The 27,444-nt window shown below is 43.9% G+C and overlaps 1 protein-coding gene across 1 annotated transcript in view; it reads left to right on the top strand.

The window, feature by feature from the left end:
- The first annotated feature begins 6,237 nt into the window (after positions 1–6,237).
- The window catches only part of chkb (choline kinase beta), a 47,740-nt gene continuing 26,533 nt past the window's right edge, over positions 6,238–27,444 (top strand). Inside the window, exon 1 of the mRNA XM_041202576.1 lies at positions 6,238–6,904. Coding sequence (XP_041058510.1) covers positions 6,609–6,904 — 296 coding nt within the window. The 5' untranslated portion in view covers positions 6,238–6,608. The remainder of the gene's footprint in view (positions 6,905–27,444) is intronic.

The raw sequence follows: 27,444 nt of genomic DNA, 5'->3' as shown, positions 1-27,444 counted from the left end.
ATCTATAGAAACAGTGAATATAAAAGCATGCAAAAAGTTGAATTTGTACAACACATTGGATGGGCTCCGAATCAGATTATTGGGGCAATCTGGACACTCCATTTTAAGAAGCATATCTGAATCACAAAAATCTGCAGCAAAGATTCACTAAAATTTCAAGATGAGAAGTTATAATTAAGAAAGGCTCAAAAATTGGATCTTTTTGTTTAAAAATTTAGAAAGTTAAATGCAGAAACTAATATTGTTTTTCAAAATTAAGAAGGGCGATAGTGATAGTAAAGCAAAGAATCAGGATTAACTATGATCAAAACAGGAAGAAAGTAGAGATCTCTCCAAACATGGAATGCCATAAAGGGGACAGTGAAGTCCAAAATGGAATATAGAAGGATAGAAGGAATGGGCTGGGAAATGAGATTCAATTAGATAGCTCCTGTTGAAGAGCTGGGGACACATACACCATTTCCCTCTGTGCTGCTGTTTCTACAATTCACCCATCAAAAGCACAAAGATCTTCCAAATAAATAAAAACCCTACTAATACTGATCGATTTTAGTGTTGGCTTGGTATAACTCCCATCACACGGAATCCACAACAATGATACTGGAAAAAGATAAAGATTTCAGACAGATGTGGTTATTCAAAAGACTCAAATACCCACTGTGAGCCCATCTGGATCTGCTGTAGGGGATATTGAATAGTCTGAGAGCTTGGGTCCGTCCATATCAGCACGCTGATAGAATATGAGCTGGCCACCTCCATTCTGGAAAAGGGAAGTTTGAAGTAAGTCATAAGAACACAGAAAATAAGAGATAGAAAACAAAAGAAGAGAAAAAAAAGAGATAAAGAGATAGGCTTTTTAATACATATCACATCTGTACAATTACATATCCAATTAATTATTTTAACATGCAGTGATTGCTGTTGTGTTGGTCCAAACAGTCACTTTCACCTCACCTGAAATTCAAGTCTGTCTTTGAAACCAGGATAACATATTTACAGGATCCACTGCAGCAACTCACTCAGGCTTCTTTGACAGCACCTTCCAAAACCATGACCTCCACCACCTAAGACAAAGGCCACAGGTACATGGGAATACCACCACCTCCAAATCACACTATCCTGCTTAGACATATAATGCCACTTTTTTTAAAAAAAATAATTGGTGGGTGAAACCTCTTGAACTTCCTACCTAACAGTACTGTGGATGTTCACAGGCTTCACAAAGCAGCTCACCACCACTTTCTCAAGGGCAACAAATACCAGCCTTGCTAGATATGGCCATAACCAGAGAATGAATTTTAAAAATGTCCTCCTACAATTAGCAGGAGAATGTATAAATATGGAGATCAGGGGAAGCATTGTAGCAAAAACCATGTGGTTATAAAGTGAAGAATTAATTTTCAGTCAAAGAGAAGCAGAATAGCTCAAATTGTAACGGTAATTAATTTCTAGAATGTACTCATGGCTGTTTTTTCTACAGTTGACCAGGGAACAAGCCATACTGGACATAGTGATGAACAGCACACAGAATTATTTAACATACAGACAGTAAGTGAGCATTTTGTAAATAGTTAACCATAATATGATTGAATTTGATACTAGGTTTGAGGGAGAATAGCAAATGAAGGCTTTACATTTTAAATAAATTAAGCTTCAAAAGGATCAGAAATAAATTTAACCTGGTAGGACAGTAGGATTATTGAAAGTATTTGGAACCAATTACACAAATCCAGGAAAAGTGGGAATCCAACAGACTGAAAGAGCTACAAAAAAGTGCAAATGGTGGTCAAACCATCCAAAGATTTTTTTTTGAAAAATATACTTTATTCATAAAATATGTGAACGAACATTACAAAACATTTCTAAATGGCCATCACAAAAAGTGCCGCCAGATTCAACTGTTACACATGGGTCACGAGGTGCTTCAATACAATCAATGAATATTACAATCATTTTGATATGGTCATTACAGACAATCAGACAAAGGTATTGGAGTTATCAACATACATCATGTTGCACTCTGAGGTGCTTCAATACAATTATAATACAATTAGTATTCAATGTATACACTCATTCTGAGCTGTACAGCCCGAGGGGCTTTATACAATTCCCAGCCCCTCAGTGCCCTATGGCAGAAAGGTCTTAGACAGTGACCTTTCCCTATTGTGCCTTTGCGGCAGCTGCCCCAAGCTTTAGTGCATCCCTCAGCACGTAGTCCTGGACTTTGGAATGTGCCAATCTGCAACACTCGGTCGGGGACAACTCTTTGCGCTGGAAGACCAACGAGTTTCAGGCAGACCAAAGAGCGTCTTTCACCGAATTGATGATCCTACAGCTGCAGTTGATGTTTTTCTCAGTGTGTCCCCCTGGGAACAGCCCATAGAGCAGAGTCCTGTATCACAGAACTGCTCGGGATGAATCTCTCCAGACCTTCTTTGCAAAGGCACAATCCACAAGGAGGTGAACAACGGTCTCGTCCCTGCCACAGCCACCTTGAGAGCAACGGGCAGAGGGGATGAGACGCCTGGAAGAATCTGACGGGGAGGGCCTTTCTCACCACCAGCCAAGCTACATCTTGGTACTTGTTGGAAAGTTCTGGCGATGAGGCATTCTGCCAAATGATTTTGACAGTCTGCTCGGGGAACCATCCCACAGGATCCACCCTCTCCTTTTCCCGCAGGGCCATCCAAGACGTTATTTGCCAACCATTGCCTGATGGACTTATGGTCAAAGGTGTTTCTCTGCATAAACTTTTCCACGAGGGACAGGTGGTACAACACGGTCCAACTATTTGGAGCGTTCCACGGCAGTGTGGCCAGAACCATCCTTCGCGGCACCGGGGACAGGTAGAACCTCAGCACTTGGTGACACTTGTTGTTTGCCTACTTAGGGTCTACGCACAGCTTGATGCAGCCGCACACAAAGGTACCCATCAGAATGAGGGCGATGTTGGACACATTTTCCCCCTTATCTAGAGGCTTGTACATTGCGTCCCTACAGACACAATCCATTTTTGACCTCCAGATAAAGCAAAAGATGGCTCGGGTGATCGCCATCGCGCAGGAGTCTGGAATGGACCAGACTTGCGCCACGTACAGCAACAGCGAGAGTGCCTCATACCTGATGACCAGGTTCTTACCTGCATTGGAGAGGGAGCATTGCTCCCTCATGCCCAGTTTTCTTTGCACCATAGACACTCACTCCTTCCAGTTTCTAATGCATGCCCTGGTCCCTCTGAACCATATCCCCAGCACCTTCAGGCCATCAGCCCTGACAGTGAAGGGGACAAAGGATCGGTCAGCCCAGTTCCCAAAGAACATGGCCTTGCTCTTCCCACGATTTACCTTGGCTCTAGAGGCCAGTGGATCAGTCTGCACACCAACAGCGGATCCGAGCAGAAGAGCGCAACATCGTCCATGTACAGGGAAGCTTTGACTTGAGTGCCTCCATTGCCTGGGATCGTCACTCCTCTTATGCCCAGATCCTTCCTGATGGACTCAGCAAAGGGTTCTATGCAACACGCAAACAGGACAGGGGAGAGAGGGCAGCCCTGCCTGACTCCAGATTTAATAGGAAAGCGATCTGATTCCCACCCATTGATTGAGACTGCGCTACTGATATTAGTGTAGAGTAGTTGGATCCAGTGGTGAATTCCCTTCCCAAACCCCACTTTGGAGAGCACAATCAATCATGTAGGTGTGCGATATTCTGTCAAAAGGCCTTCTCCTGATCCAGGCTGATGAGGCAGGTGTCCACAGCCCTGTCCTGCATATAGGCAATGGTATCCCTGAGTAGTGCAACCATCCAAAGATTGTGACCCTGACTGTACGGATCAGAAACAGTCCTGATCAGACTCATCAATACACAATTGCCAAAATCCTCAGGCCACACTTGCTGGAGGGTCTGCATGAACCTCCGCCTGCACTCCCACCCACCAATCACCATGCAGAGGCCAGGATACCCTTTTGCAATCTTACTCACCTTCAGATTGCGCAGTTTAAGGCGTCCTTTCAACACGTTGAAGAAGGTATCTTCTTGCAATATTAAAACTCCCTCTGATTTGCTTAGTCTTTTAGCTTTTTCCATCAGCTGGTCCCGGTCACGGACTGCAGCTTTGATCTCCACGTTGCGAGGCATGGTCAACTGAAACAAGAAACACAAGCTTGAGTGTGAAACTGTCACAGAAGAAATTTTAAAAACCAAATGGTCAATTCTCCTTAGTTAGCAGTAAACATGTCTTGTACTGAATCAAAGCACCCAGGAAGGCTGTGCATCTGATCTCAGCCAGGTGGTGAGTTAACCAGGCGGTGAGTTAACCAGCTACAATTTCTCTCAAGAGCTCCTGCTGCTCATCACTCTCGTATTTAGAAAGGCCACATGGATAACATACCAAAACCACATCAAACAGTGGATGAAATCGAAACTCGAGAACGGAAGGAAGAAAAAAAAGGGCTCAGCTCATTAACCTCATTCCCTCCACATAACCCATGGCAGTCCCATTCTACCATCAACTCTGCCCACCCATTCAAACGCCTTTCACAGCACCGAAGCCATTTCACAGCCATCCGGCCCATCGTGCCTGTTCTGCCTCTTCGAACGAGCTATTCAATGAGACTCGGTCCCTTGCTCTCTCCCCATAAACCTGCATTTATTCCTCCCCTCCCCCTCCCCTCTTCAAGTATTGATCTAAATTCCTTGCTGAACTCTTTATCGAACCCGCTTCCTCCGCCCTTCCAAGGCAATGTGACAACCTGCTGTGTGACAAAGCCTTTTCCTCACGGGGCCTCTGGCTCTTTTGCCAATTTTGTTTTCAATCTGTGTCCTCTGCATATGGATCATTCTGCCAATTCGCTCTATCAAAAACCCTCCAAAACTCAAACAGGCGCCTTCTCGGCCCTCAGCTGTGAGCAACACCGACAGGACCGGGGCGGGGGGGAAGGGGAGGTCAGGGTTTCTAGAACAATCTGCCACCCGCACTGCTTGAAGCCGCGGCCACAATTAGATGTCAGACGCCAAAGAAGCGAACAGCGGCCTCAGAAGATTTCCCCCCCAGGCTACCATTCCCGAATGAGAACAGCCCTCACTTCACCGGACCTGACTGCACCGCCTCCATCACTCCGCGCGCGAACCCACTCCGCGCTCTTTTCACTCTCATTTGCTATTTGTCAAAGCTGTTGCCAATTACCTCTGAGTGCACCAATCATAGATCGCGAAATACCACTCGCGCCCCCCCCCCCTTATGAGGCTGTCCTTCGGCAGAACTGTCAATCAAATAGGAATCCCGCCCCTTCCCGTCGCCTGCATCACTGATTAGCCGGCCCTGCTTTCAATCAGGCGCACAGTAATTTCCTTCTGGACTGAATATTGAATTCAACAACTTTAGGTCGTAAGCTCCCTCCCCCATCCCCACCCCCTTTCTGTTTCCCCCTTCCCTTTTTTTTCCAATAAATTATAAAGATTTTCCTTTTCCCACCTATTTCCATTATGTATAAAAAAAACCACTAGAGCTATACCTTGAGTGCCCTACCATCCATTCTTAATTAGCACATTCGTTTAGATAATATCACCAACTTTAACTTTAACACCTATGTGTTCTATTGTACTATTGTCGTTGACATCTTTTGATGATCTGCTTCTATCACTGCTTGTTTGTCCCTACAACCACACCCCCACCCCCCCCCCCTCCACCTCTCTGTCTCTCTATCTCTCCGCCCCCCTACACACACACACCTCAAACCAGCTTATATTTCAACTCTTTCTTGGACTCGAACGCAAGTTCTGTCGAAGGGTCATGAGGACTCGAAACGTCAACTCTTTTCTTCTCCGCCGATGCTGCCAGACCTGCTGAGTTTTTCCAGGTAATTCTGTTTTTTTTTGTAATTTCCCGCTCATTTACTTTAGACTGATCCGATGACGCTAGTGGGTTTGGACAGATCCCATTGGCCTATCAGAATTCGCCAGCCCCATTCAGGGCATTGTCCACGCTGCATGTGATTGACGCCGACGTTCAAGCAATCACTCGCGGCGTCAGAAACCCCCACCCAATCAGCTGCCGATAACAGGTACGGTGAAAATTAGCCTGCGTCTGATTGGTGTAATGTCGCGGTGCCACGCCCCCTGGCCGTCTCGTCTTATTTGCTGCCGCGGAGGCGGAGCCTGGTGAGTAGCGGACGGACTAAGCCCAGGGGGTGGGAGGGAGGAGGTGGTGGTGGTGGTGGTGGTGGGGGGGGAGTGGCGGTGAGGTGCTGAGGCTGAGGCCTAAAGGCGGCTCTATCATTCCTAGTGGCATCCCGCTTGGGTGTAACTTCGTGTCGCAGTGCCGATCGCTCTGCCTGGCGTTGGCCTCCTTGTCTCCTCAGCACTCACTCGGGAAGCGAGCCCCCTTAAAGGCAGCGGCGCTGGCATGATTTCTTTGTGGGCCGACTTTTAATTTCTTACTCTCCTAATAAGGAGGTCGGCTAGCGCCAGTGGAAATCTTCAGGCTATTTCTTTAAAAAAAAACATTTGAATTTTTAACAATTTAAAAAAAAAACTCCCGTTGTGAATCGCCTGTTGCCCCCCCCCCCCTCACTGGCGCACCCGGATTGCTTCTGGCAACCGTGGAGGAAATGGAGGCGAAAGCTCTGTGCAAAGGAGACGGCGCTTGCAATGCGGTGACCCCCGAGCCTCACCGGCTGCGCGCAGTCGGGACCAGGGACCGCTCCACGAACCCCAGCCCCCGGGGAGAGGAGCCGGACACCAATGGGGAGGAGTACGAGGATTCGGAGGCTGAGCAGTATCGGGATGGCCGGAGCGAGGAGGTGGACTGGGAAACCAAGCTCCGGTCCTACACCTGGTGCAAGGAGTTCCTGGCTGGGTCCTGGAAGCTGATCACAGTGGAGGAGTTCCAGATCTCGGTCATCAGGTAAGAGCGAGCCTGTCGTAGACGTAAAAATATAAAAACAAAAGCAAAAAAAAACAAACCAAAAGCAGAATTGCCTCGGTCATGAGGACTCGAAACGTCGACTCTTTTCTCCGCCGATGCTGCCAGACCTCCTGAGTTTTTCCAGGTCATTCTCTTCCTGTCACAGACGTGGTGTTTTGAGGCTGCACCTTCAACGCAAAAAGCCTCCCGAGGCACTTCTAAATTAGACACGATTTGAAACAGCCAGGAAGGGAACGAGGAAAGTAAAGATAAAAGCAAAACACGGCGGGTGCTGGAAACCTGAAGTAGAACCAGAAAATGCTGAAAAAAACTCAAGCAGGCCTGTCAGCATCTGTGGTTGGGGTTGGGGGGGGAGGGGGGGGGGTGGTGTGGGAGAGAGAGAGAGAAGCAGAGTTAATGTTTCGGGTCCGTATGATTTTTTCATGATGCTGAATTTTTCCAGCATTTTCTCTTTTTGTGACAAGGAAAGCAGTCTGCGTTGGGCACTGTAACTGCTGGAGGATGATGTACTTTCAATACCAGGCACCCATTATCCCATGAAATGCCCCCAGAGCCTGTTGGGTACAGGGTAAAGCTCCTTCCGCACAGTCCCAAAAAACGCGCTCGGGTCATATACACCTTGGGTGAGATAGAGTAAAACCTCCCATACACTGTCCCAGTCTTTGCAGAGTGCCCTGTTGATGTTCCAGACATGCTAGGTTGGTTCTGAATATTATTTCTAATTGGTGTTGAGCAATATATATTTAAGGCGCTGGGAATGAGTTAATTTCACCATGGCAACTTGTGAGAACTTGTTCAACAAATTCATCAGCTTTTTAAAAAATATATTGTGGATGTTGAGAATCTGAAACCAGAAAATGCTCAGCGGCTGAGGCAGAAACAGTGTGCTCGAATTCTGCTTATGTGTTTCCTTTGCTTTTTTATTCCTGTTGCTTATTGCAATTACAGCTTTGTTGAGCAGAGACTAGAATCTGGTATTGAAATACTGGGTTGATGCCCAATGGGGAAACCTATGCCTGATGCCCACTAGTGGTCCTTCCTCATTGTAAAGGTTAGGTGTGACTCTTCAGCCTTAGTTGCATCTAAGAGAAGCTACTCCAAAGATTAAGACCACATGGATGACAACAAAAAACCAGCTCAATTACTCTTTAGTAAGTGGCTTAAGATTCTGATGTGTAAAACTTGAGCTTGGAGTAAACAAAAAACCATAAGGAATGGACAAATTGCAATTACACCAACTGCTTAGCAATCTATCTTGTATGCAGTTGACCTTTTTTGCATTAACTTCTCTTTAAATGAGAAAATTCCCCATTTCTTGCCAAAGTCAATCTTTCCTGTGCACGCCATTTGGCAAACTACTCTCTGAATTCTACCGCTTTACAGAACACTGTCTGTCTGCAAGCATTACCCAGACCTCCCTGTCGCTGGCCATTTCAACACTCCACCCTGCTCTCATGCCCACATGTCCGTCCTTGGCCTGCTGCATTGTTCCACTGAAGCTCAATGCAAACTGGAGGAACAGCACCTCATCTTCTGACTAGGCACTTTACAGCCTACGGACTGAATATTGAGTTCAACAATTTTAGATCGTGAACTGTCTCCTCCATCCCCACCCCCTTTCCGATTTCCCCCCCCCTTTTTTCCCAATAATTTATATAGATTTTTCTTTTCCCACCTATTTCCATTATTTTTAAATGTATTTCCATCCATTGTTTTATCTCTAACTTTTAGCCTTTATCGATTCCTTCAAACCACCCCTATCTGTACCTTGCACATCCTGCTTTCTACCCTTAATTAGCACATTCTTTAGATAATATCACCACCTTCAATGCCTCTTTGTCCTTTTGTCTGTGACATTTTTTGGTTATCTCCACCTATCACTGGCCCTCTATCCAGCTGTACTTGTCCCACCCTCCCCTTAAACCAGCTTATATTTCACCTCTCTTCTATTTTTACTTAGTTCTGTTGAAGGGTCATTTGGACTCGAAATGTTAACTGTGTCCCTCTCTGCAGATGCTGCCAGACCTGCTGAGTTTTTCCAGGTATTTTTGTTTTTGCTCTGAAGTCTATTGTCTGACTTTCTTTTTCTTTTTCCCGGATACCGAGGACTTGAATGTTTCTTTGCCCCTGTCACCTCAGGCTGGAATTCTTCCCAGGCAACTCCAGATAACCCTGTAAACTAGTGACCGAATGGTAGGGTGGTCCTAGCTGGATGAGCAGTTTCTGTTTAGTGTGGTTTTAACCAGTTGAGTTCTGGAACTTGTATTTGTTGCGTTTTCCTTCCAGAGGCTGATATTTTCTCATAATATTTATTGTTGTAGATAATATCATTAATGTCAGCTGTGACTCAGTAAGTAACCTTTGTGCCTCTCAGTCACAGGTTCTGGGTTCAAGTCCCACCCTGGGATTTGAGCATAAAGATCAAGGCTGTCTTTCCAGTTTCCACTCAAGGAGTGCTGCACTGCTGGAGGTGCCGGCCTTTGGATGAGATGTTAAACCAAGGTTCTATCTGCCTGCTCTGGTGAATGTAAAAGATCACTATATGGAAGAAGAGCAGGGAATTATCCCAGGTGCACTGGCCAACATTTATCCCTTAATTAACATCCCAAAGACAGGTTATTTGCCCATTTTCCCATTGCTGTTTGTGGGGGTTTGCTGTGTGCAAAATTGGCTGCATTACAGCAGTGACTGCACTTCAAAAGTACTTTGGTTGTAAAGTGTCTTGAGATATCTAGTGACCGTGAACACAAGGTGAGATAAGAGCAGAGGAAGACCATATGGCCTGTTGAATCTGCCCTGCCATTCAATATCATCATGGCTAAGCTTGGATTTCATCTCCACTTTCCCGACCGCTCCCCATACCCCTTGATTCCCTGAAGACTAAAAATGTGTCTTGTTGAATTCAACGATTAGGCATCCCCAACCTTCTGGAGTAGAGAATTCCAAAGATTCACAACCCTTTGAGTGAAGTAATTTCTCTTCCTAGTCCTAAATGATTATCCCCTTATCCTGAGACTGTGCCCCCCATGTTTTAAATTCCCCAGCCCATGGAAACAACCTGTGCCCGCCCTGTCAAGCCCCTTCAGAACCTTGAATGCTTCAATGAGATCACCCCTTGTTCTCTTTAACTCCAGAGAACATTGGCCCAATTTGCTCACGCTTTCACCCCAGGGAGCAATCTAGTGAACTTTTGCTGTACTGTTTCCGGTGCATGTATATTCTTCCTTGAATGTGGAGACCAAAATTGCACACGCTTATGGTCTCTCCAAAGCCCCGTACAATTGTAGCAAGACTTCAATCTCCTTGCAATAAAGGCCAACATGCCATTTGCCTTCCCGATTGCTTGCTGTACCTGCATGCTAACTGTGTTCCTTGTACAAGCAGACCCAAAGTTTTGCTGAACATCAATGTTTACAAGTTTTATTCCTTTAAAAAAAAAAATTCTGCTTTTCTATTGTTGCAACCAGAGTGAATGACTTCTCACTTCCTCACATTAACCTCCACCTGCCATCTTGTTACCCACTCACTTAACTTGTCTATATCTCTTTGCAGCTTCTCTGTATCCTCACAGTTTACATTTCCATCTAGCTTTGTATTGTCAGCAGATCTGGGTGCATTGCTCTATGTCTCCTCTTCTAAGTCATTATTATAGATTGTAAATAGCTCAGGTCCCAGCACTGATCCTTGCAGCACTCCACTAGTTACAGCCTGAAAAGCACTATATAAGTGCAAGTCTTTCTTTTATGCTCATAGAGCTATATCATTACAATGCATTCAAGCCTTCAACAAAGGAGGGGTGGATTGGGTTCTGTAGTGTGGCGTGGTGTATCCTCTAACTTTCCTTGAAGTGTACTGATCCCTTAGATTTTTTGTGTGGCTGTGCACGTGCAGCATTTTAAAGCAGGCAATTTGTATGTGGCCTGCACCGGTACATTTTGGTTGCTGCATGGCTGTGTAGCTTAAAGCTTAGTTGGCCTTGTGGCTATGACCCTGGGGTGAGGCTGAGTTCAGATCTTAGTCTGACGTGTTACATTGGGTTTACAGCACAGAAATTGACCATTCAAATCACCTGCTCAATTCTATTTTCTTTTGTTTAATGCATATATGTAAATTAACTTGACTACTCCATGTGGGTGCATCTTCCACGTTCTCACCACTTGGTAAAGAAATTTATCTCAAATTCTCGATTGAATTTATTAGGAACTATTTTATATATACGGCCCCTAGTTTTTGAACGCTCAACAAGCGGAAATGCCTTGTCTACCCCTTTGAACCCCGTCATCATCTTAAAGAGCCCTACAAGCTCACCTTTCTGCATTGTGGTGATTTGGGATTTATTTCAACAAATCCCCATATCTTTGAACAGACACGACTGCAAATGTCTGAAAGCTGTTGGATTATCATTAGAAACTAATACCCGTCAGGGAAGGAGCCCGTTTTGGCTAAATGTGACTTCATTCCCACACCATATACTTGATTCCTCTTCTCATCAGACCTGACCTGATAACCCACTTTACGTATTGAAGCAATCTAGGGCCAACAAAGCAATAAAATAGGAAACAAGCAGCCATAAAGAACAAATGTGTTTGTTTTTTTTAAAAAAGAAGCTGCTTAGTTTCTGTTCATTTTCAGATTTCCAGCTTCTCTAAGACAACACTAATGTGGTTAAGGGCCAGAAAATGTGCATCACAATACTGCCTGCATAGTTGCAACAGTTGGCATTGGCCCCGCCAGAAACATTTTTTATTCATTCCTGGGGTGTGGATATTGCTGGCTAGGCCAGCATTTATTGCCCACCTCTAATTCCCCTTGAGAAGATGGTGGTGAGCTGCTGCCTTGAACCACTGCACTCCATCTGGCGTAGGTACACCCACAGTGCTGTTAGAGAGGGAGTTCCAGGATTTTACCCCAATGACAGTGAAGGAATAGCAATATACTTCCAAGTAAGGATGGTGAGTGGCTTGGAGGGGAAATTCCAGTGGTGGTGTTCCCATCTATCTGCTGCCCTTGACCTTCTAGATGTCAGTGGTCTTGGATTTGGGAGGTGCTGTCTATAAGGAGCCTTGGTGAGTTTCTGTAGTGCATCTTGTAGATGGTACCCATTGCTGCCACTGTGTGTCGGTTATTGAGGGAGTGAATGTTTGTCGATGTGGCGCTAATCAAGCGGGCTGCTTTGGTGTCAAGCTTCTTGAGTGTTTTTGGAGCTGCACTCATCCAGACAAGTGGAGAGTATTCCATCACACTCCTGACCTGTGCCTTGTAGATGGTGGACAGGTTTTGGGGAGTCAGGTGGTGAGTTACTTGCTGTAGGATTCCTAGCCTCTGATCTGCTCTTGTAGCCACAGTATTTATATGGCTAGTCCAGTTCAGTTTCTGGTCAATGGTAACTCCCCAGGATGTTGATAGTGGGGGATTCAGTGATGGTAATGCCATTGAACATCAAGGGTCGATGATTAGATTCTCTCTTGTTGGAGATGGTCATTGCCTGGCACTTGTGTGGTGTGATTGTTATTTGTCACTTGTCAGCCCAAGCCTGGATGTTGTTCAGGCCTTGATTTGAAAATGGGCTGCATCAGTATCTGAGGAGTCGCAAATGGTGCTGCGGTGCCCTTATTCATAGGGGTTTGAGTGAATGTAATGCAGTTTTTAATAGTTGCAACATTGCACAATCATCAGCAAACATCCCACTTCTGACCTTAAGATGGAAGGAAGGTCATTGATGGAGCAACTGAAGATGGTTAGGTCTAGGATACTACCCTGAGGAACTCCTGCAGTGATGTCCTGGAACTGAGATGACTGACGTCCAACAACCACAACCATCTCCCTCGTGCTCGGCATGACTGACCAGCGGAGAGTTTTCCACCTGATTCCCATTGACTCCAATTTATCTGGGGCTCCTTGATGCCATATTTGGTCAAATGCTGCCTTGATGTCAAAGCTGTCACTTTCACCTCACCTCTGGAGTTGAGCTCTTTTGTCCATGTTTGAACCAAGGCTGTGATGGGGTCAGGAGCTGATCGACTAGGCCAGAAACCAAACTGAGCGTCAGTGAGCAGGTTATTGCTAAGCAAGTGCTGCCTGACAGCACTGTTGATGACCCCTTCCATCACTTTACTGATGATCGGGAGTAAACTGATGGGGCGGTAATTGGCTGGCTTGGATTTGTCCTGCTTTTTGTGTACAGGACATCCCTGGGCAATTTTCCACATTGCTGTGTAGATTCCCGTGTAGTAGCTGTACTGGAACAGCTTGGCTAGGGGCGTGGCAAGTTCTGAAGCACAAGTCTTCATTACAATTGCCAGGGCCCATAGCTGGTGACAGCAGCCATTTCTTTATCGCATGAAGTGAATCAAATTGGCTGAAGACTGGTATCTGTGATACTGGGGACCTCCGCAGGAGGCTGAGATGGATCATCCAGTCGGCACTTCTGCCTGAAGATTGTAGCAAGTGCTTCAGCCTTATCTTTGCATTGATTTGCTGGACTTTCCCATCATTGAGGATGGGGATATTTGTGGAGCCACCTTCCCCAGTGAGTTGTTTAATTGTCCTCTACCATTCATGACTGGATGTGGCAGGACTGCAGAGCTTAGATCTGATCCGTTGTTGTGGAATTGCTTGGCTCTGTCTATTATTAGCTGCTTATGCTGTTGGTATGCAAGTAGTCCTGTGTTGTAGCTTCACTGGGTTGACACCTCATTTTTCGGTATGCCTGGTGCTGCTCCTGGCATACCTTCCTGGACTCTTTATTGAACCAGTTGGAGGGGAGGATGTGCTAGGCCATGAGATTACAGATTGTGGTTGAATACAATTCTGCTGCTGTGATGGCCACGGTGTCTCATGGTTGTCCAGCCTTGAGTTGTTAGATCTGTTTGAAACCTACCCCATTTAGCATGCTAATGGTGCCATAAAGTATGATGGAGGGTATTCTTAATGAAAACGGGACTTCGTATCCAAGGACTGTGTGGTGGTCACTCCTACCAATACTGTCGTAGACAGATGCATCTGTGGCAGGCAGGTAGGCAAGGATGAGGTCAAGTATATTTTTCCCTATTGTTGGTTCCCTCACCACCTGCCGCAGACCCAGTCTGGCAGCTGTGCTATTTCAGACTCTGCCAACCTGCCCTGTTGTGGTGTAACTGAGTTACTCTTGGTGATAGACTTTGAAGTCCCCCACCCAAAGTACATTCTGCAGCCATGCCACCCTCAGTGCTTCTTCCAACTGAAGATGGTTAGGTCTAGGACACTTCAACAAGAAGGAGTTCATTGGCTGAGGGGGGATGGTACGTCGTCATCAGGAGATTTCCTTGCCCGTATTTGGTCTGATGCCATGAGACTGGAGGATGATATTTAATGTTCTGGAATGTGGTGACTCCCTGCTCAAACAAGCATTTGAATAGCCTTGCTTTTATCAGTGGGGGAAGAGGTAATTGTCTGAATCAGGCACCATAAATTCTAGCATTGAGCAGCTGTGTCGAATGGTGGGAGGGAGCAGAAGGGGAATCAGATTGAAAGTTGAAGAGCACATTCTCTGAAGGCAAGACTGTTGCAAGGGTGTAACCAGACCTGAAATGGTGTTACAACAGGTTTATCCTGAGCAAACCACTCTAAGCTAAGAAGTGCTGAATGCTAGAGAATTGACTGAAGATTTGATCCCTTTTGCTCTTTTCAGAATGAGCTCAGTGTGCCACTCAGCATTTAGGTGCCCTGCCTTGTGTCTCTTTCCTGACAATTGACTGTGAACCAGCTAACTCGATCTCTCTAAAATAAAAGTACTTTCTAACGCAAGACTTTTTGGAAGAATGCAGTATTCTCGTTGTAGCTAGTTTTTAGGTCTTTTTTTATAGGTCAATTCCTATTCACCATTCATGGTTAGAAATCCTTGGCTGTACCGCTAGAAACCCTTTTCTCCTCTCTGGAAGACTAATGGTGCTGGACTTCAGGAGGGAAAGTATGGTTTGTTTTACTGGCGAGAAATTAGCAACCATTTGAATCCATACTGTTATTATGGATTTGTTCTTCTGCACTAGTTAAGTTCCTGGTTTGACTTGCCTACAGTACTGTTTGTTTTTCTTAACCAGAAGAGGTAAGCGTTTCCTTCAAATATTGCAAATGTTAGAGTTCATTTGCCTTTTGAATGTACTCTGGTCGAAATTCCATTAGTTGAGAGGAAAGCCACATGGTTTTAGTTGGTCCAGCATGCAAACGCAGTTCCCATTATACGATGAAGAATGGCCTGATTTGCACATGCCACTGAATTGAGATGCTGAAGGAACTGCAGAGGATGTGAGTACAATAGCGAGTGATGAAATTATGCAGATATGTGTATTTTATTTTTCTAAATTAGAATGAAAAGTTTAACCCTACCTTCTATTTCAAATTAAACAATAAGTAAGGCTAAGGGATGAAGGGGCAAATTGTTAAACAGTGTTTGAGGCTGATGTCAGGAAGTGTTGGTTCAGTGATTAATACCTGGAATGGGCTCGGTAGGGGAGTGGGGGCAAAATCTCTGGAATCATTCCAAAGGTTGGAAGAGACTGTGGGAGTCCTTGAGTTTCAGTGGAAGAATGAGGGATAGGCTGATTGGCCACTCTTCTCTTACTTATCTTTGTAATCTGCATTGGAATGGAGAGATAGAAACTCAGATTAAAGTTCCTTTGAAAGGATTCCACTTTCAACATGACTGCCCTAGAATGAATTCAGATAGTGCCCCTGCTGACCTCAAGTGCCATATACTACTCATTGGCTACCTCCAGCAAATCCCCCAGCCCAACACTGTCCCAAGGTTTTGTTCCCTCTAGACTTGATTATTCTAAGGGAAGCAGGACGAGGGCAAATCAGATTGGAAGCTGAAGGCCGTATTCTCTGAGTGCAAGACTATTGCAAGAGTGCAACCAGTCCTGAAATGGTGTTACAACCCATTTTCCTTGAGCAAACCATTGAGCTAAGAAGTTGTGCTGAATGTCAGGGAATGACTGTAGATTTGATCCTCTTGCTCCTTAAGAATGAGCTCAATGTGCCACTCTGCATTTGGGTGCAGACCCCCACTTGTGCTTCTTCAGACAATAACATCTGGCTGTAATGTTGGTTGAGACTTGAAGCGTTTAGCTGAAGAAAGGGAAGGGAATTCACTTATGAAATGGGGCTTAAAGAATTCTGTTATGACCGTGGGTTGTATAAACTTGGTTTATATTTTCTTGAATTTAGAAGATTGAGGAATGATTTAATTCAATTCTTTCAAATGATTAAGGCGTTTGACAAGGTGGATTTTGAGAAACTATTCAGAGTCCAGAAAAGGAGGCATAATGTCAAAATTAGAACCAGGCTATTTAGAAGTGAAGGAAGGGCTTTGGAAGTCTGGAACTTTGTTTCCACCCCCCCCCCAAAAAGTCATGGATGTAATTACAATTTTCAGGACTGAAATGAATAGATTTTTGCTGGCTAAGAGTATCTAGGGTTTTGAAGCTATGGCAGAAGATGAAGTTGAGGTACCGATCAAAAATAATTGAATGATGGAACAGATGGCTGGATAGCCTACTCCTGTTCCTATCCCTGGAAAGAAATTAATACTTAGGGGTTTGAACAGGATTGTTCTTTGAAAGAACAAGCACAGACTCAATTGGCTGAATGGCCTCCTCCTTAGTGCTGTACTTTTCCATGATTTAACTTCAGGTTTTCAGTTGTTAAATCTCGTCAGTTGTGAATTTGCCAGGGAGTTCCATTGTTTTGGAAGGCATGAGTCCGATTCAGAGACAGTGTGATCTGGTATCAATGGTGTTGATGGAGGAAGAGTGTTAAGTTGGATGGGGTATTTGGAGTTTGAGGAGCAAGGGAAGGGCATTCGGAGGAGAGCTTGATAGATGTCAAGAAATTTGGAAGGACGAAGAGTTGGAGGTGCTACTTGGGCATCAGTGATATTATGAAGTGATGAGAATGGGCAGAAATAAGATTGTGGATGAACATCATGAATGGTGAATAGGAACATAAAAGGAGTAAAACAAAAACAGAATTACCTGGAAAAACTCAGCAGGTCTGGCAGCATCGGCGGAGAAGAAAAGAGTTGACGTTTCGAGTCCTCATAACCCTTCGAGTTCTGTCGAAGGGTCATGAGGACTCGAAACGTCAACTCTTTTCTTCTCCGCCGTTGCTGCCAGACCTGCTGAGTTTTTCCAGGTAATTCTGTTTTTGTTTTGGATTTCCAGCATCCGCAGTTTTTTTGTTTTTAACATAAAAGGAGTAGGCCGTTTAACCTTTAAAGCCTCCTTTGCTATTTAATGAGATTGACTGACTAATCTGCAGCTTAACTTCATATACCCACCATTGCCCTTTATTCTGGGACAGCTTTGGTTAACAAAAATCTATCATTCTCTGTTTTAAAATTAACAATTGATCTAGCAACAATTGTTGTTTGCAGAAGAGTTCCAAACTTCTACAACTTTCCCAGTTTCACTTTTGAAAGGTCTGGCCATGATTTTTAGGCTCCAGCCCCCAGTTTTCGATTACCCAACTAGCGGAAATAATTTCTCCCTATCCGCTCTGTCAGCTTAATATCGTGAAAACTTTAATCAAATCACGCCATAACATAAGAATTAGGAGCAGGAGTGGGCCGTTCGACCTTTTGAATAACCTTTTCCATTCAAAGTAAGACACGTGGAGTTTGCTTAATCTCTCCTCATAGCTTAACCACCGGAGTCCAGATATTATTATTAGTTTATCTATGCTGCACTTTCACCAAGGCTATTACATCTTTCTCAAGGCGTGGTGCTAGAGTTGTTCACAATACTCTGATATGGTTTGATTAGGGCTTTATATAGCTGAAACATGAGTTCTACGGCAATAAAATACAAGTGGGTGATATAAAGACTAGCATTGCATTAGCCTTTTTGGTTATTTTCTGAAGCTGATCATGACATTTTAATAATCTATGCACCTGGAACTTAAGTCTCTGGGCCACCACTGTTTCTAACTATTCCCATTTAGGAAGTATCCTGTTTGTTCTTTTTATAAGGCTCAAAGTGGATGACCTCGTATATTTTCTTACTTTGAAATTCACTTGCCACAGTCTTCTGTCTTCACTTATAAACATAATTACTATGTCTTTATAATTTTATCTAAACTGCTTTGAAATGCTGCCCATGTTTGTGTCAATGGCAAATCTTAATGTGTGGCTTTCTATCCCATCATCCAAGTTGTTAATTAATACAGTGAATAATAATGTCCATAGACATTTCCCAGTCCACTACTTTAACTACCTCTTCAAAAAATTCAATTAAGTTCATCAGACATGACCTACCCTTTACAAATCCATGCTGGCTCTCTGATCAGCTGATAATTGTCAAGATGTTTAGTCATCCTATCATTAATTGTAGATTCTAGCAAGTTCCTGACAGCAGATTTTGGGTTGAGTGGCCTATAATTCTGTGGTTCCCTCTCCTCTCAAATAGCCAGATGAGCTGCACAATTTTTCAAGCTATAATCTTCTATTGTTCTCACCTACTTCCTTTAAAACACTGGGCTGGAAATCATCTGATCTTTCATTACTCTTTTTAATGCCACTATTTTATCCATTGCTGTTATATTGCTTAACGTTAACTTTGGTGAATCCCTGTCCCAGATTCAATATTTGTTTCCTTAGAATGTCCGGCATGCTGACTACTTCCTTTAGTGTAAATACTAACACAAAGTAATTGTTCACCATATCCCATCATTTTTTGATTTTCATTGACAGTATCGCCATTAAGTTTTCAACGGGCCCACATTGCTTCTGACCATCCTCTATTTCCTAATGTAATGGTAAGAGTTTTTCGTTTATTTTGATATCGCTTGCAAGCTCCTTTTCACATGCCTTTGGCTGTTACAGCTTGCTTTTCCACCCTTTGCTGTTTTTTGTATCCTTCCCATTTATCAGGATTTCTGCCATTTTATGCATATCGTAAGCTTTTTCTTTTAGGTTCATGTTGTTTCAAATGAGTCAGCAGCTGCAGCAGGTGATTGGCAAACATTCATTGGAGAATTATTGGCAATCAATGAGCTAAACTGTAACGTGGCTGCTGACTCATTGCTACCTTAACCTTCGTCCATTTAAGTCTTTGGCATCTATCCAGACTTCGAAGGACATTGAGGGATCGATTTTGGAAGATCTGACTCAATTGCACGGGTGTCTGGCAAGTCAGCTATTTGGCTGTTGACAGATTACATAAAATACGGTGTACTCCAAACTCTGTTACTGACCAAGCTGATGCATTTTGATCCCATTTCTCTTAAAATGGACTGTTTCACGATGTATTGCGGTACAACTGTGAGTCTGTAAATGGGTTAAAGTCTGTCCAACTGTACATGAATCACTTAACTGCATGTTGTTTATAACCATGGAAAGAAATATCTAAGGCAGAAGCTTGCTCTAAGTTAAGAGTGATTCACGCAGTGCCTGAACTTTGCTGTTGCAACTGATAATGTTCTCTCTACACCCTGGCTTACTGGAACACAACAGGACAAAACAAACTGCATTGCCATGAACCAAGTGAAGGTTATGGTATTTTTTTATAAGAAAGACTTGCATTTATATAGCCCTTTTCACAGCCATTGGATGTCTGTGTTTACAGCCAATGAATTACTTTTGGAGTGTAGCCGCTGTTGTAATGTAGGAAATGCAGCAGCCAATTTGCACACAGCAAGCTCCCATAGAGAACAGTGTGATCATTAGCTATCTCTCAATTTGAGCATGACGTTTAATCAGGGTTGTGAGTTTTGTGCCGTGGGTGGTCTTGTGACTGAGCAAGATGATTTTTGGCTCTTAGATTTTCACATTGCTGGGGGGGGGGGGGTTCATGTCCTGCGAGGTAGTGGGGTGTGCAGTGCAGGATATGCTTCCTTTTTCTTACTCTGCTGCTGCTCTGCCTCATCATTAAGACATTATGACTTAATGTGTGATGTAGCTTGATGGACCAGTTGGCACCATTTTGAACAATTGGTGGCAAGCTCCTCCAGTCATTAATGTCAATGTTGCTGTGCTTCAAAAAAAAGCAATGCGATAATGGCCGGATAATCTCTCTCTGATGTTGATTGAACGATAAACATTGACCAGGTTATGGGGGATAACTCTAAAATAAAAGCAAAATACTGCAAATGCTGGAAATCTGAAATAAAAACAAGAAAATGCTGCAAAAACTCAGCAAGTCTGGCTACATCTGTGGAGAGAGAAATTGACATAATGGATTAGGATTTCAACAGCAGATAGACTGAGTCAGGGATAGAGTCAGGCAGTGTTATAAAGGTCAAAATAGGCAGTACAGTGAAGGTCAGAAGCTCATCTCCTGGCCAGATATGACACCAAGGTTGCGAATAGTCTGGTTCAAACTCAGTTGCCAGGGAGAAGGATGATATTGGTAGTGAGGGAGCGGAGTTTATGGTAGGCACTGAAGGCAATAGCATTGGTCTTAATATTTAATTGGAAGAAATTTCTGCTCATCCAGTACTGGATGTCGGACATCATTGCAGGAGTTCCTCAGGGTAGTGTCCTTGCCCTCTCAATGACCTTCCTTCCATCAGAAGTGAGCATGTTTGCTGATGGTTACACAATGTTCAGTACCATTCTCAATGACTTGGATACTGAAGCAGTTGTTGTCCAAATGTAGTAAGACCTGGACAATATCCAGGCTTGGGCTGACAAGTGGCAAGTAACATTTGTGCCACACAAGTGCCGGGCAATGACCATCTCCAATAAAAGAGAATTAACTACTACCCCTTGACATTCAACACCATTAGCATCGCTGAATCCCTCACTATCGACATCCTGGGGGTTACCATTGACCAGCCTCTTACTGTGGCAGCAAGAGCAGGTCAGAGGCTAGGGATCCCGCAGTGAGTAACTCACCTCCTGACTCCTGAAAGCCTGTCCACCATCTACAAGGCACAAGTCAGGAGTGTGATGGAATACTCTCCACTTGCCTGGATGAGTGCAGCTCCCACAACACTCAAGAAGCTTGACACAGTCCTGGACAAAGCAGCCTGCTTGATTAGCACCACATTCACTCCCTCCACCACTGACGTATAGAGGCAGCAGTGTGTACCATCTACAAGATGCACTGCAGGAACTCACCAAGGCTCCTTAGGATGCACCTTCCAAACCCATGACTGCTAACATCTAGAAGGACAAGGGACACAGCCAGATGGGAGCACCACCTGGAGGTCCCCCTCCCAGCCACTCACCATCCTAACTTGGAAATATATCACTGTTCCTTCACTGTCATTGGGTCGGTTGGCTGGATGGCTGGTTTGTGATGCAGAATGACGCCAACAGTGTAGGTTCAACTCCTGTACCGGCTGAGGTCATCTATGAAGGCCCTGCCTTCTCAACCTTGCCTCTTGCCTGAGGTGTGGTGACACTCAGGTCAAACTCACCATTAGTGGTCTCTCTCTAATGAGAGCAGCCTATGATCCTTTGGGACTACGACGACTTTCACTAGGTTAAAATCCTGGAACTCGCTCCCTAACAACACATGGACTGCAGTGGTTCAAGAAGGCAGCTCACCCTCACCTTCTCAAGGGCAGTTAGGGATGGGCAATAAATGCTGGCCTAGCCAGTGACACGCGCATCCCATAAAATGAATTTTAAAAATGAGCAATTTGACAGTTTAGAGACAGATGGGGTTGAAAGAGATTGTGATCTTTAGCTGGGTGGAATCAGCATAAATGTGAAAACTGACATTGTTTGGATGTCACTGAGAAATTGGTGTGGGGGGAGGGGTGCAAGGAGAGGAGTGATTGTACTATTCACCTCTTTGTCAAAACTACATGTGGAGAGAGGACAATTAACAATATCAGCTAATGTGGGAGCCACGGGTGGTCAGCAGTTAATTGGGAATAGCATTGAGATAGCAGGAGGCGAGTATCATGGGGAAAGGTGAGCTTGGTCAAAGCATTTGGAGATAGAAGACAGACTGGACAAAGATATTTGTTCAGAGCTAGGGTGGGGGTGAACCTTGGAAGCTTTATTTATGTTTTCTTGTTTATTGTGTCAGCAGTGGTTGTTGCAAACACTACCCCAGCCTTCACTGTTTACTGCACCTGTGCAATGGTGAGCATTTTCAGAATGTCTCAAGTGTATTTGAACAAAAGCAACTCCCATTCTCCTGTTGGTGCTGTCACTCAGGTTCCAAACAGAGCACTAGGTGTGTATAATTCTATAAAGAGTCCATGTGAAATGTGGTACAGCTTTTCATTCTACCTTTCCAAAAGCTGGTGGTGTTTGTGGAGGAGATACAGTGATGGCACTGATAGTTACAGGCCTGTGACTGCTGGTGAAGGCAAAGTTTTCAGTGCAAAGTGAAGGCTTTTGCATATTAATGTGCATTTGAAACCTTTTGTAAAGCTTACTGGATCTGATTAAGCTTAGTGACCACTTGAAACACTGCTGATATTTGGGCTGTTGAATGTGCCTGCTGGGGCACCTGCCTAACTCTGCACTTGAGGATATAAATTTCACTCCCTAGTTTGCAGCTGTGTGGATGGACACGTTTCATTATTGCCCTGGAATATCCCAGGTTTTGAGAGTTCCCCAGGCTCAATCCCACCATGGCAGATCAAAAAACCTGGAATTAAAAGTCTAATAATGTCTATGAAACCATTGTCGAATGTCGTAAAACCCATCAGGTTCACGAGGAAGGAAATCTGCTGTCTTTACCTAGTCTGGCCTACATGTGAATCCAGACCCACAGAAATGTGGTTGACTCTTAAATGCCCTCTGAACTAGGGCAATTAGGGATGGGCAATAAATGCTGGTTTAACCAGCGACGCCCACATCCAATGAATTAATGAATAATTTAAAAATGCTTAGCCCTGCAGAACACAGTGAGGCCTGAATAAAGGCACCATTCAATATGGCACTAAACTGTACAGACAGGGATATGCTTCGCTTAATGCTTGATCTGTTCCGTGCTAAGCTACTTGATGTTGCTGTTTGTGGCACTTGTAGAGGCTTTGCTCAGCTGAAAACACTCTCAAAAAGGAGGTGGCGTTTGTTCCTTCCCTGCCTCTTAGTCTTTCTCTTAACAGGGTAGAGTGTTTGCTGGGATGCAGTTCAACTGGCACTGGTTGCCCTATCAGATGGCATTCTTTCATTGCAAGCCTGAGCATCAATAGCCAATTATTGTATCTATCATCCCATTAGTTCAAATCAACACAGCAGAAATGGAGGCTGGAACCTCATGTTCTGTACAGTCCAGTAGCACTGCCAGCAGGATGTGCAGGAAATTAAATTTAAGATTTCAAAACAAATCTTTAAAACCTGATTAAATACAAGTTGGCTGCTTCTATTAGTCCTTTAGTACCTTGTAAAACCACACTTTAGGGGAGTGGTATTATGTTGATACTGGATTAATAATCCAGAAAACGTGAGTTAAAATCATGGGAGGTTGTGAATTTAAATACATTTAAACAACCTGGCAATAAAAAGCTAGGCTCAATAAGTGACCATGGAAGCAGTCAAAAAAAAAAATGAGTTCACTTCCTTTTGGGGGAAGAAAACCTGTCACCCTTGCTCTGTCTGCTGACTTATGTGACTCCAGCCCCAAGCTAGCATGGTTGCCTCTCAACTGCCCTCTGAAGTGGCCAAGCAAATCCCACTTTCTCAAATCACAACACTTGCAGTGGCTCATATGGGCAATAAATGTTGTTCTTGCTGGTGATAACCACATCATGAGAATGAAAAATATATGTAGCTTCCCTGTTTGTTTCATACAGCCCAGTTTCTGTAGCCATTTTGAGTCGTGCCACATTTTTGTTTGACAACTTTATCTCCAGTGTATTTATTAAAGTGTCAGGCTGCAAACCTGCCCAAGCATGTTCTTCAACTCTGGGCTACAGAAGTTTCTTTTTTATTCATTCATGGGATGCAGGCTTCGCTGGCTGCACCAGCATTCATTGCCACCCCTAGTTGCCCTTGAGAAGGTGGTGGTGAGCTGCCTCCTTGAGCCGCTGCAGTCCATGTGGTGTAGGAACACCCACAGTGCTGTTAGGAAGGGAGTTCCAGGATTTTGACCCAGCAACGGTGAAAGAACGGCAATATATTTCCAAGTCAGGATGGTGAGTGACTTGGAGGGGAGCTTCCAGGTAGTGGTGTTCCCATTTAGCTGCTGCCCTTCTACCTTCTAGATGGTAGTAGTTATGGGGTTGGAAGAGCCTTGGTGAATTCCTGCAGTGCATCTTGTAGATGGTACACACTGCTGCTACTGTGCTTCGGGGCAGAGGGAGTGAATGTTTGTGGATGTGGTGCCAATCAAATAGGCTGCTTTGTCCTGGCCGGTGTTAAGCTTTTTGAGTGTTGTGGGAGCTGCACTCATCCAGGCAAGTGAGGAGTATTCCATCACAATCCTGACCTGTGCCTTGTAGATGGTGGACAGGCTTTGGGGAGTCGGGAGGTGAGTTATTCATTGCAGGATTCCTAGCCTCTGACCTGTTGTTGTCGCCACAGTATATGGCTAGTCCAATTCAGTTTCTGGTCAATGGTAACACCCAGGATATTGATAGTGGAGGATTCAGTGATAGTGCCATTGAATGCCAAGGGCAGATTCTCTCTTGTTATAGATGGTCATTGCCTGGCACTGGTGTGGCTGAATGTTACTTGCCACTTGTCAGCCCAAGCCTGGGTATTGTCCAGGTCTTGCTCAATTTGGACATGGACTACCATATTGATAACTGGTTTGACCTGGTGCTTTACATATGAGTTTTACATTTGTGATAATTGTGTATGATGTGTTCAGTATATCACCTCTGATTGCTCCCTCTGTCTGTGACAGTACTTCGCCCTAATACCATACAATCCAAAATATCTTCTGCATTTGCATTGGGTATACCTGACAGGGACTAAGTGCTTCTCAATGAGTTGAACAGGGTCAGAAAACTTGGAAAAGGCAGCTGACTTTCACTCCAAAGTTCTTACCATGAGTGGCGGCAGTCTATTCAAACTCCCCTAATATACACACCCAGAAGTGCTTTCCAGCAAGATTCACTGGATAATACTGTGGCAAGGGAAATTAGAAGAAATTAAAAGGCTATTTTAAAAAGGGCTAGCAGATAGTATTAAAGGAGGAGAAATAACTTGAATTTATGTAGTGCCTTTTATGACGTTGGGCCATTCCATAAAGCTTTACAGCCCGTGATTTACTACTTGTTAAATAGGGTCATTGTTATAATGCAAGAAACATAGCAGCCAATTTACACCCTTCTGTTCTCCAGTAGCTCCATGGGATCTTTTCTGTCGACTCGAGAGAGAGAGAGAGAGAGTGCCTATGTTTAATGATCCATTCGAAAGATTGCAACAGTCCACTAGTACTGTAATAAACTGAAGTGTTAGCCTCAGCTCAAAATTTTGTGTAGAGGGCTTGAACCCATGAATTTCTGACTCTCAGGCAAGTGTTGTCATTGAGCCAAAGCAAAGATTTTCTTTAAGCATATAAAAGCCAAAAAATGTCAACAGTTAAGATTAATCACTGAAGGAAGGAGTCTGATTGGAGAGGCTGAAGCTAAAGCAGAGATATTTAATATTGAGGGTTTTGCAAAGGAATGGTGGAGGTGAGAATGCAAGTATACTGAAGGACAATATTGTTAATACTATTTTTATAAAGTAGGCGAGGCCATGTGTGTGTTGATTGTCCATATTTTATTACAATATCAGTTTAAAAGCAGGAATTGCAGGATTTTAAGCTGAGATCTCTACAAGTTAGTAACCACGGCACACGAGATGCGTGAATCATAGATATGGAACAACTGATGGACATAACTAGTGAAAAAGGAATTGGTTCACTAAATAAATGAAGGAAATCAGTCACTGGCTGCACGTTCAGTGAAAGAAGTCAGGTGACAGCAGAGGCTTTAGTCTCACTTTTACAATCCTGCTTAGGCATGAAAATACATTTCAGGGGATTGGAGAGTATCTTTTGATGGAACTAATCCTTTTGTTCAAGAGAGCAGAATGTACCAGAAACTATAGACCAGCTATGTTATTGTCTGCTGAACAAAAATATTTTGAATCCGTAATTTGACATAAGACTAATAAACACTTGGACATACATGGATTAATGAAGATCAGCAAAACACTCATTTGTTTTAAGGCAAGTCATGCTCTACACATTTGAGTTTCTTTGTTACCAATTGGAATGAAAGAGAGCATTCTGTGTACATTGATTTTCGTGAAGCATTTGATCAAGTGTCTTGAGGTTTATAACCATAAAATCATATAGTGTGAAGAAGGCCATTCAGATCATTGTGCCTGTACTTGCTCTTTCAAAGAGCAATCCTTCCAATCCACTCCTCAGCTTTTTCTCCATGATCTTATAAATTTCCCCCTTTTAAGTATATATCCAGCTCCTCTTTGAAGTTGCTTTTGAATATGTGCCCAGCACCCTTGCTGGCAGAGTATTCCACTTCAATTAAGCCAAGCTTTCTTTATGAAAAGAAAATTCTCATATACACCTTTGTTGGAAATATTCAGGCACATGATACAAGAGGAAATGTAACAGTATAGTTAAAATTGGCTGAACAAGAAATAGTTGAGGTAGAAGAGTGTTGCTCAGACTAGACTAGCGATGGAAGTGGGTTACCCCAGGATTCGACTTTTGGTTTTGGGTACAAGGGACACCTTGGCATAGGAGGTTTGCCAAACCGTAAAGGGAACTAAAATACTGAGCTATGTTAGCGGAATGGGCAGAAAGGTGGAATATAATGTGAATAACTGAGGTAATAATTATTATTAAGCAGGGAATGAGAGGGTATAAGCAATGGACGAAAGCTTGAAGGGTGTTGTAAGACCCTCTACCTGGCCGAAAAGTTCTAGCCTTTACTCTGGGTATCAATGGCACACAACAACGTGGATATTGTTGCACTAAATGTGGTGCACCTTTATTAAACCACTAAATAGTAGTACTTACTCGCAATAATACTAGTCTCTTAGTTTCCCTGCAAGCCGGAATCTGCCTCAGTGGTCAGTTCAGTGATGAGCCTTCTGGGTGACAGACCAGGTCACCCTACCCACTGCAGCAACAATGTCTTTGTCTGTGCTGTCGTTATACTGTTTTTTTTGGCTCTGTTGTGCCATGTAAGGTAAAACCTGTTTTTAGCTCATTCGCTTGGTCTGTATTTACCTCACTATCCTTTCCCAATACAAGTCAGTGGGGCCCTGGCTGGACCCCCTTGCAGGAACCCTAAGGCCATGCTTGAAGTAACAAAACCAGCTTGACTCCACTTTGTCATCCCTAACACTGTTATCAATCTCCAAAGCTGAGGAGGAGGAGGAGGCATATCTTTTAGCCTTAATGAGGGGAAGTTTGAACCTTTTTCCTGATGCAAGCACTTCTGCAGTTTAATTCATTTTGCAAGACTTGCAAATTCTAGTAAAACATTGTCTTGGCTAAAATAACCATCATGTCTTTCTCTTTGCCCATGCAGCACAGTTATTTTGATGCTTTTGGTCTCGAGTTTTTCTTTCAGCTCTGTTCCATCTTCCACCACCTGACAACTCTGTCCAC

This window comes from Carcharodon carcharias, chromosome 13 (genome assembly GCF_017639515.1).
Source record: "Carcharodon carcharias isolate sCarCar2 chromosome 13, sCarCar2.pri, whole genome shotgun sequence".
Lineage (NCBI taxonomy): Eukaryota > Metazoa > Chordata > Chondrichthyes > Lamniformes > Lamnidae > Carcharodon > Carcharodon carcharias.
This window is presented reverse-complemented; position numbering and strand designations above follow the sequence as displayed.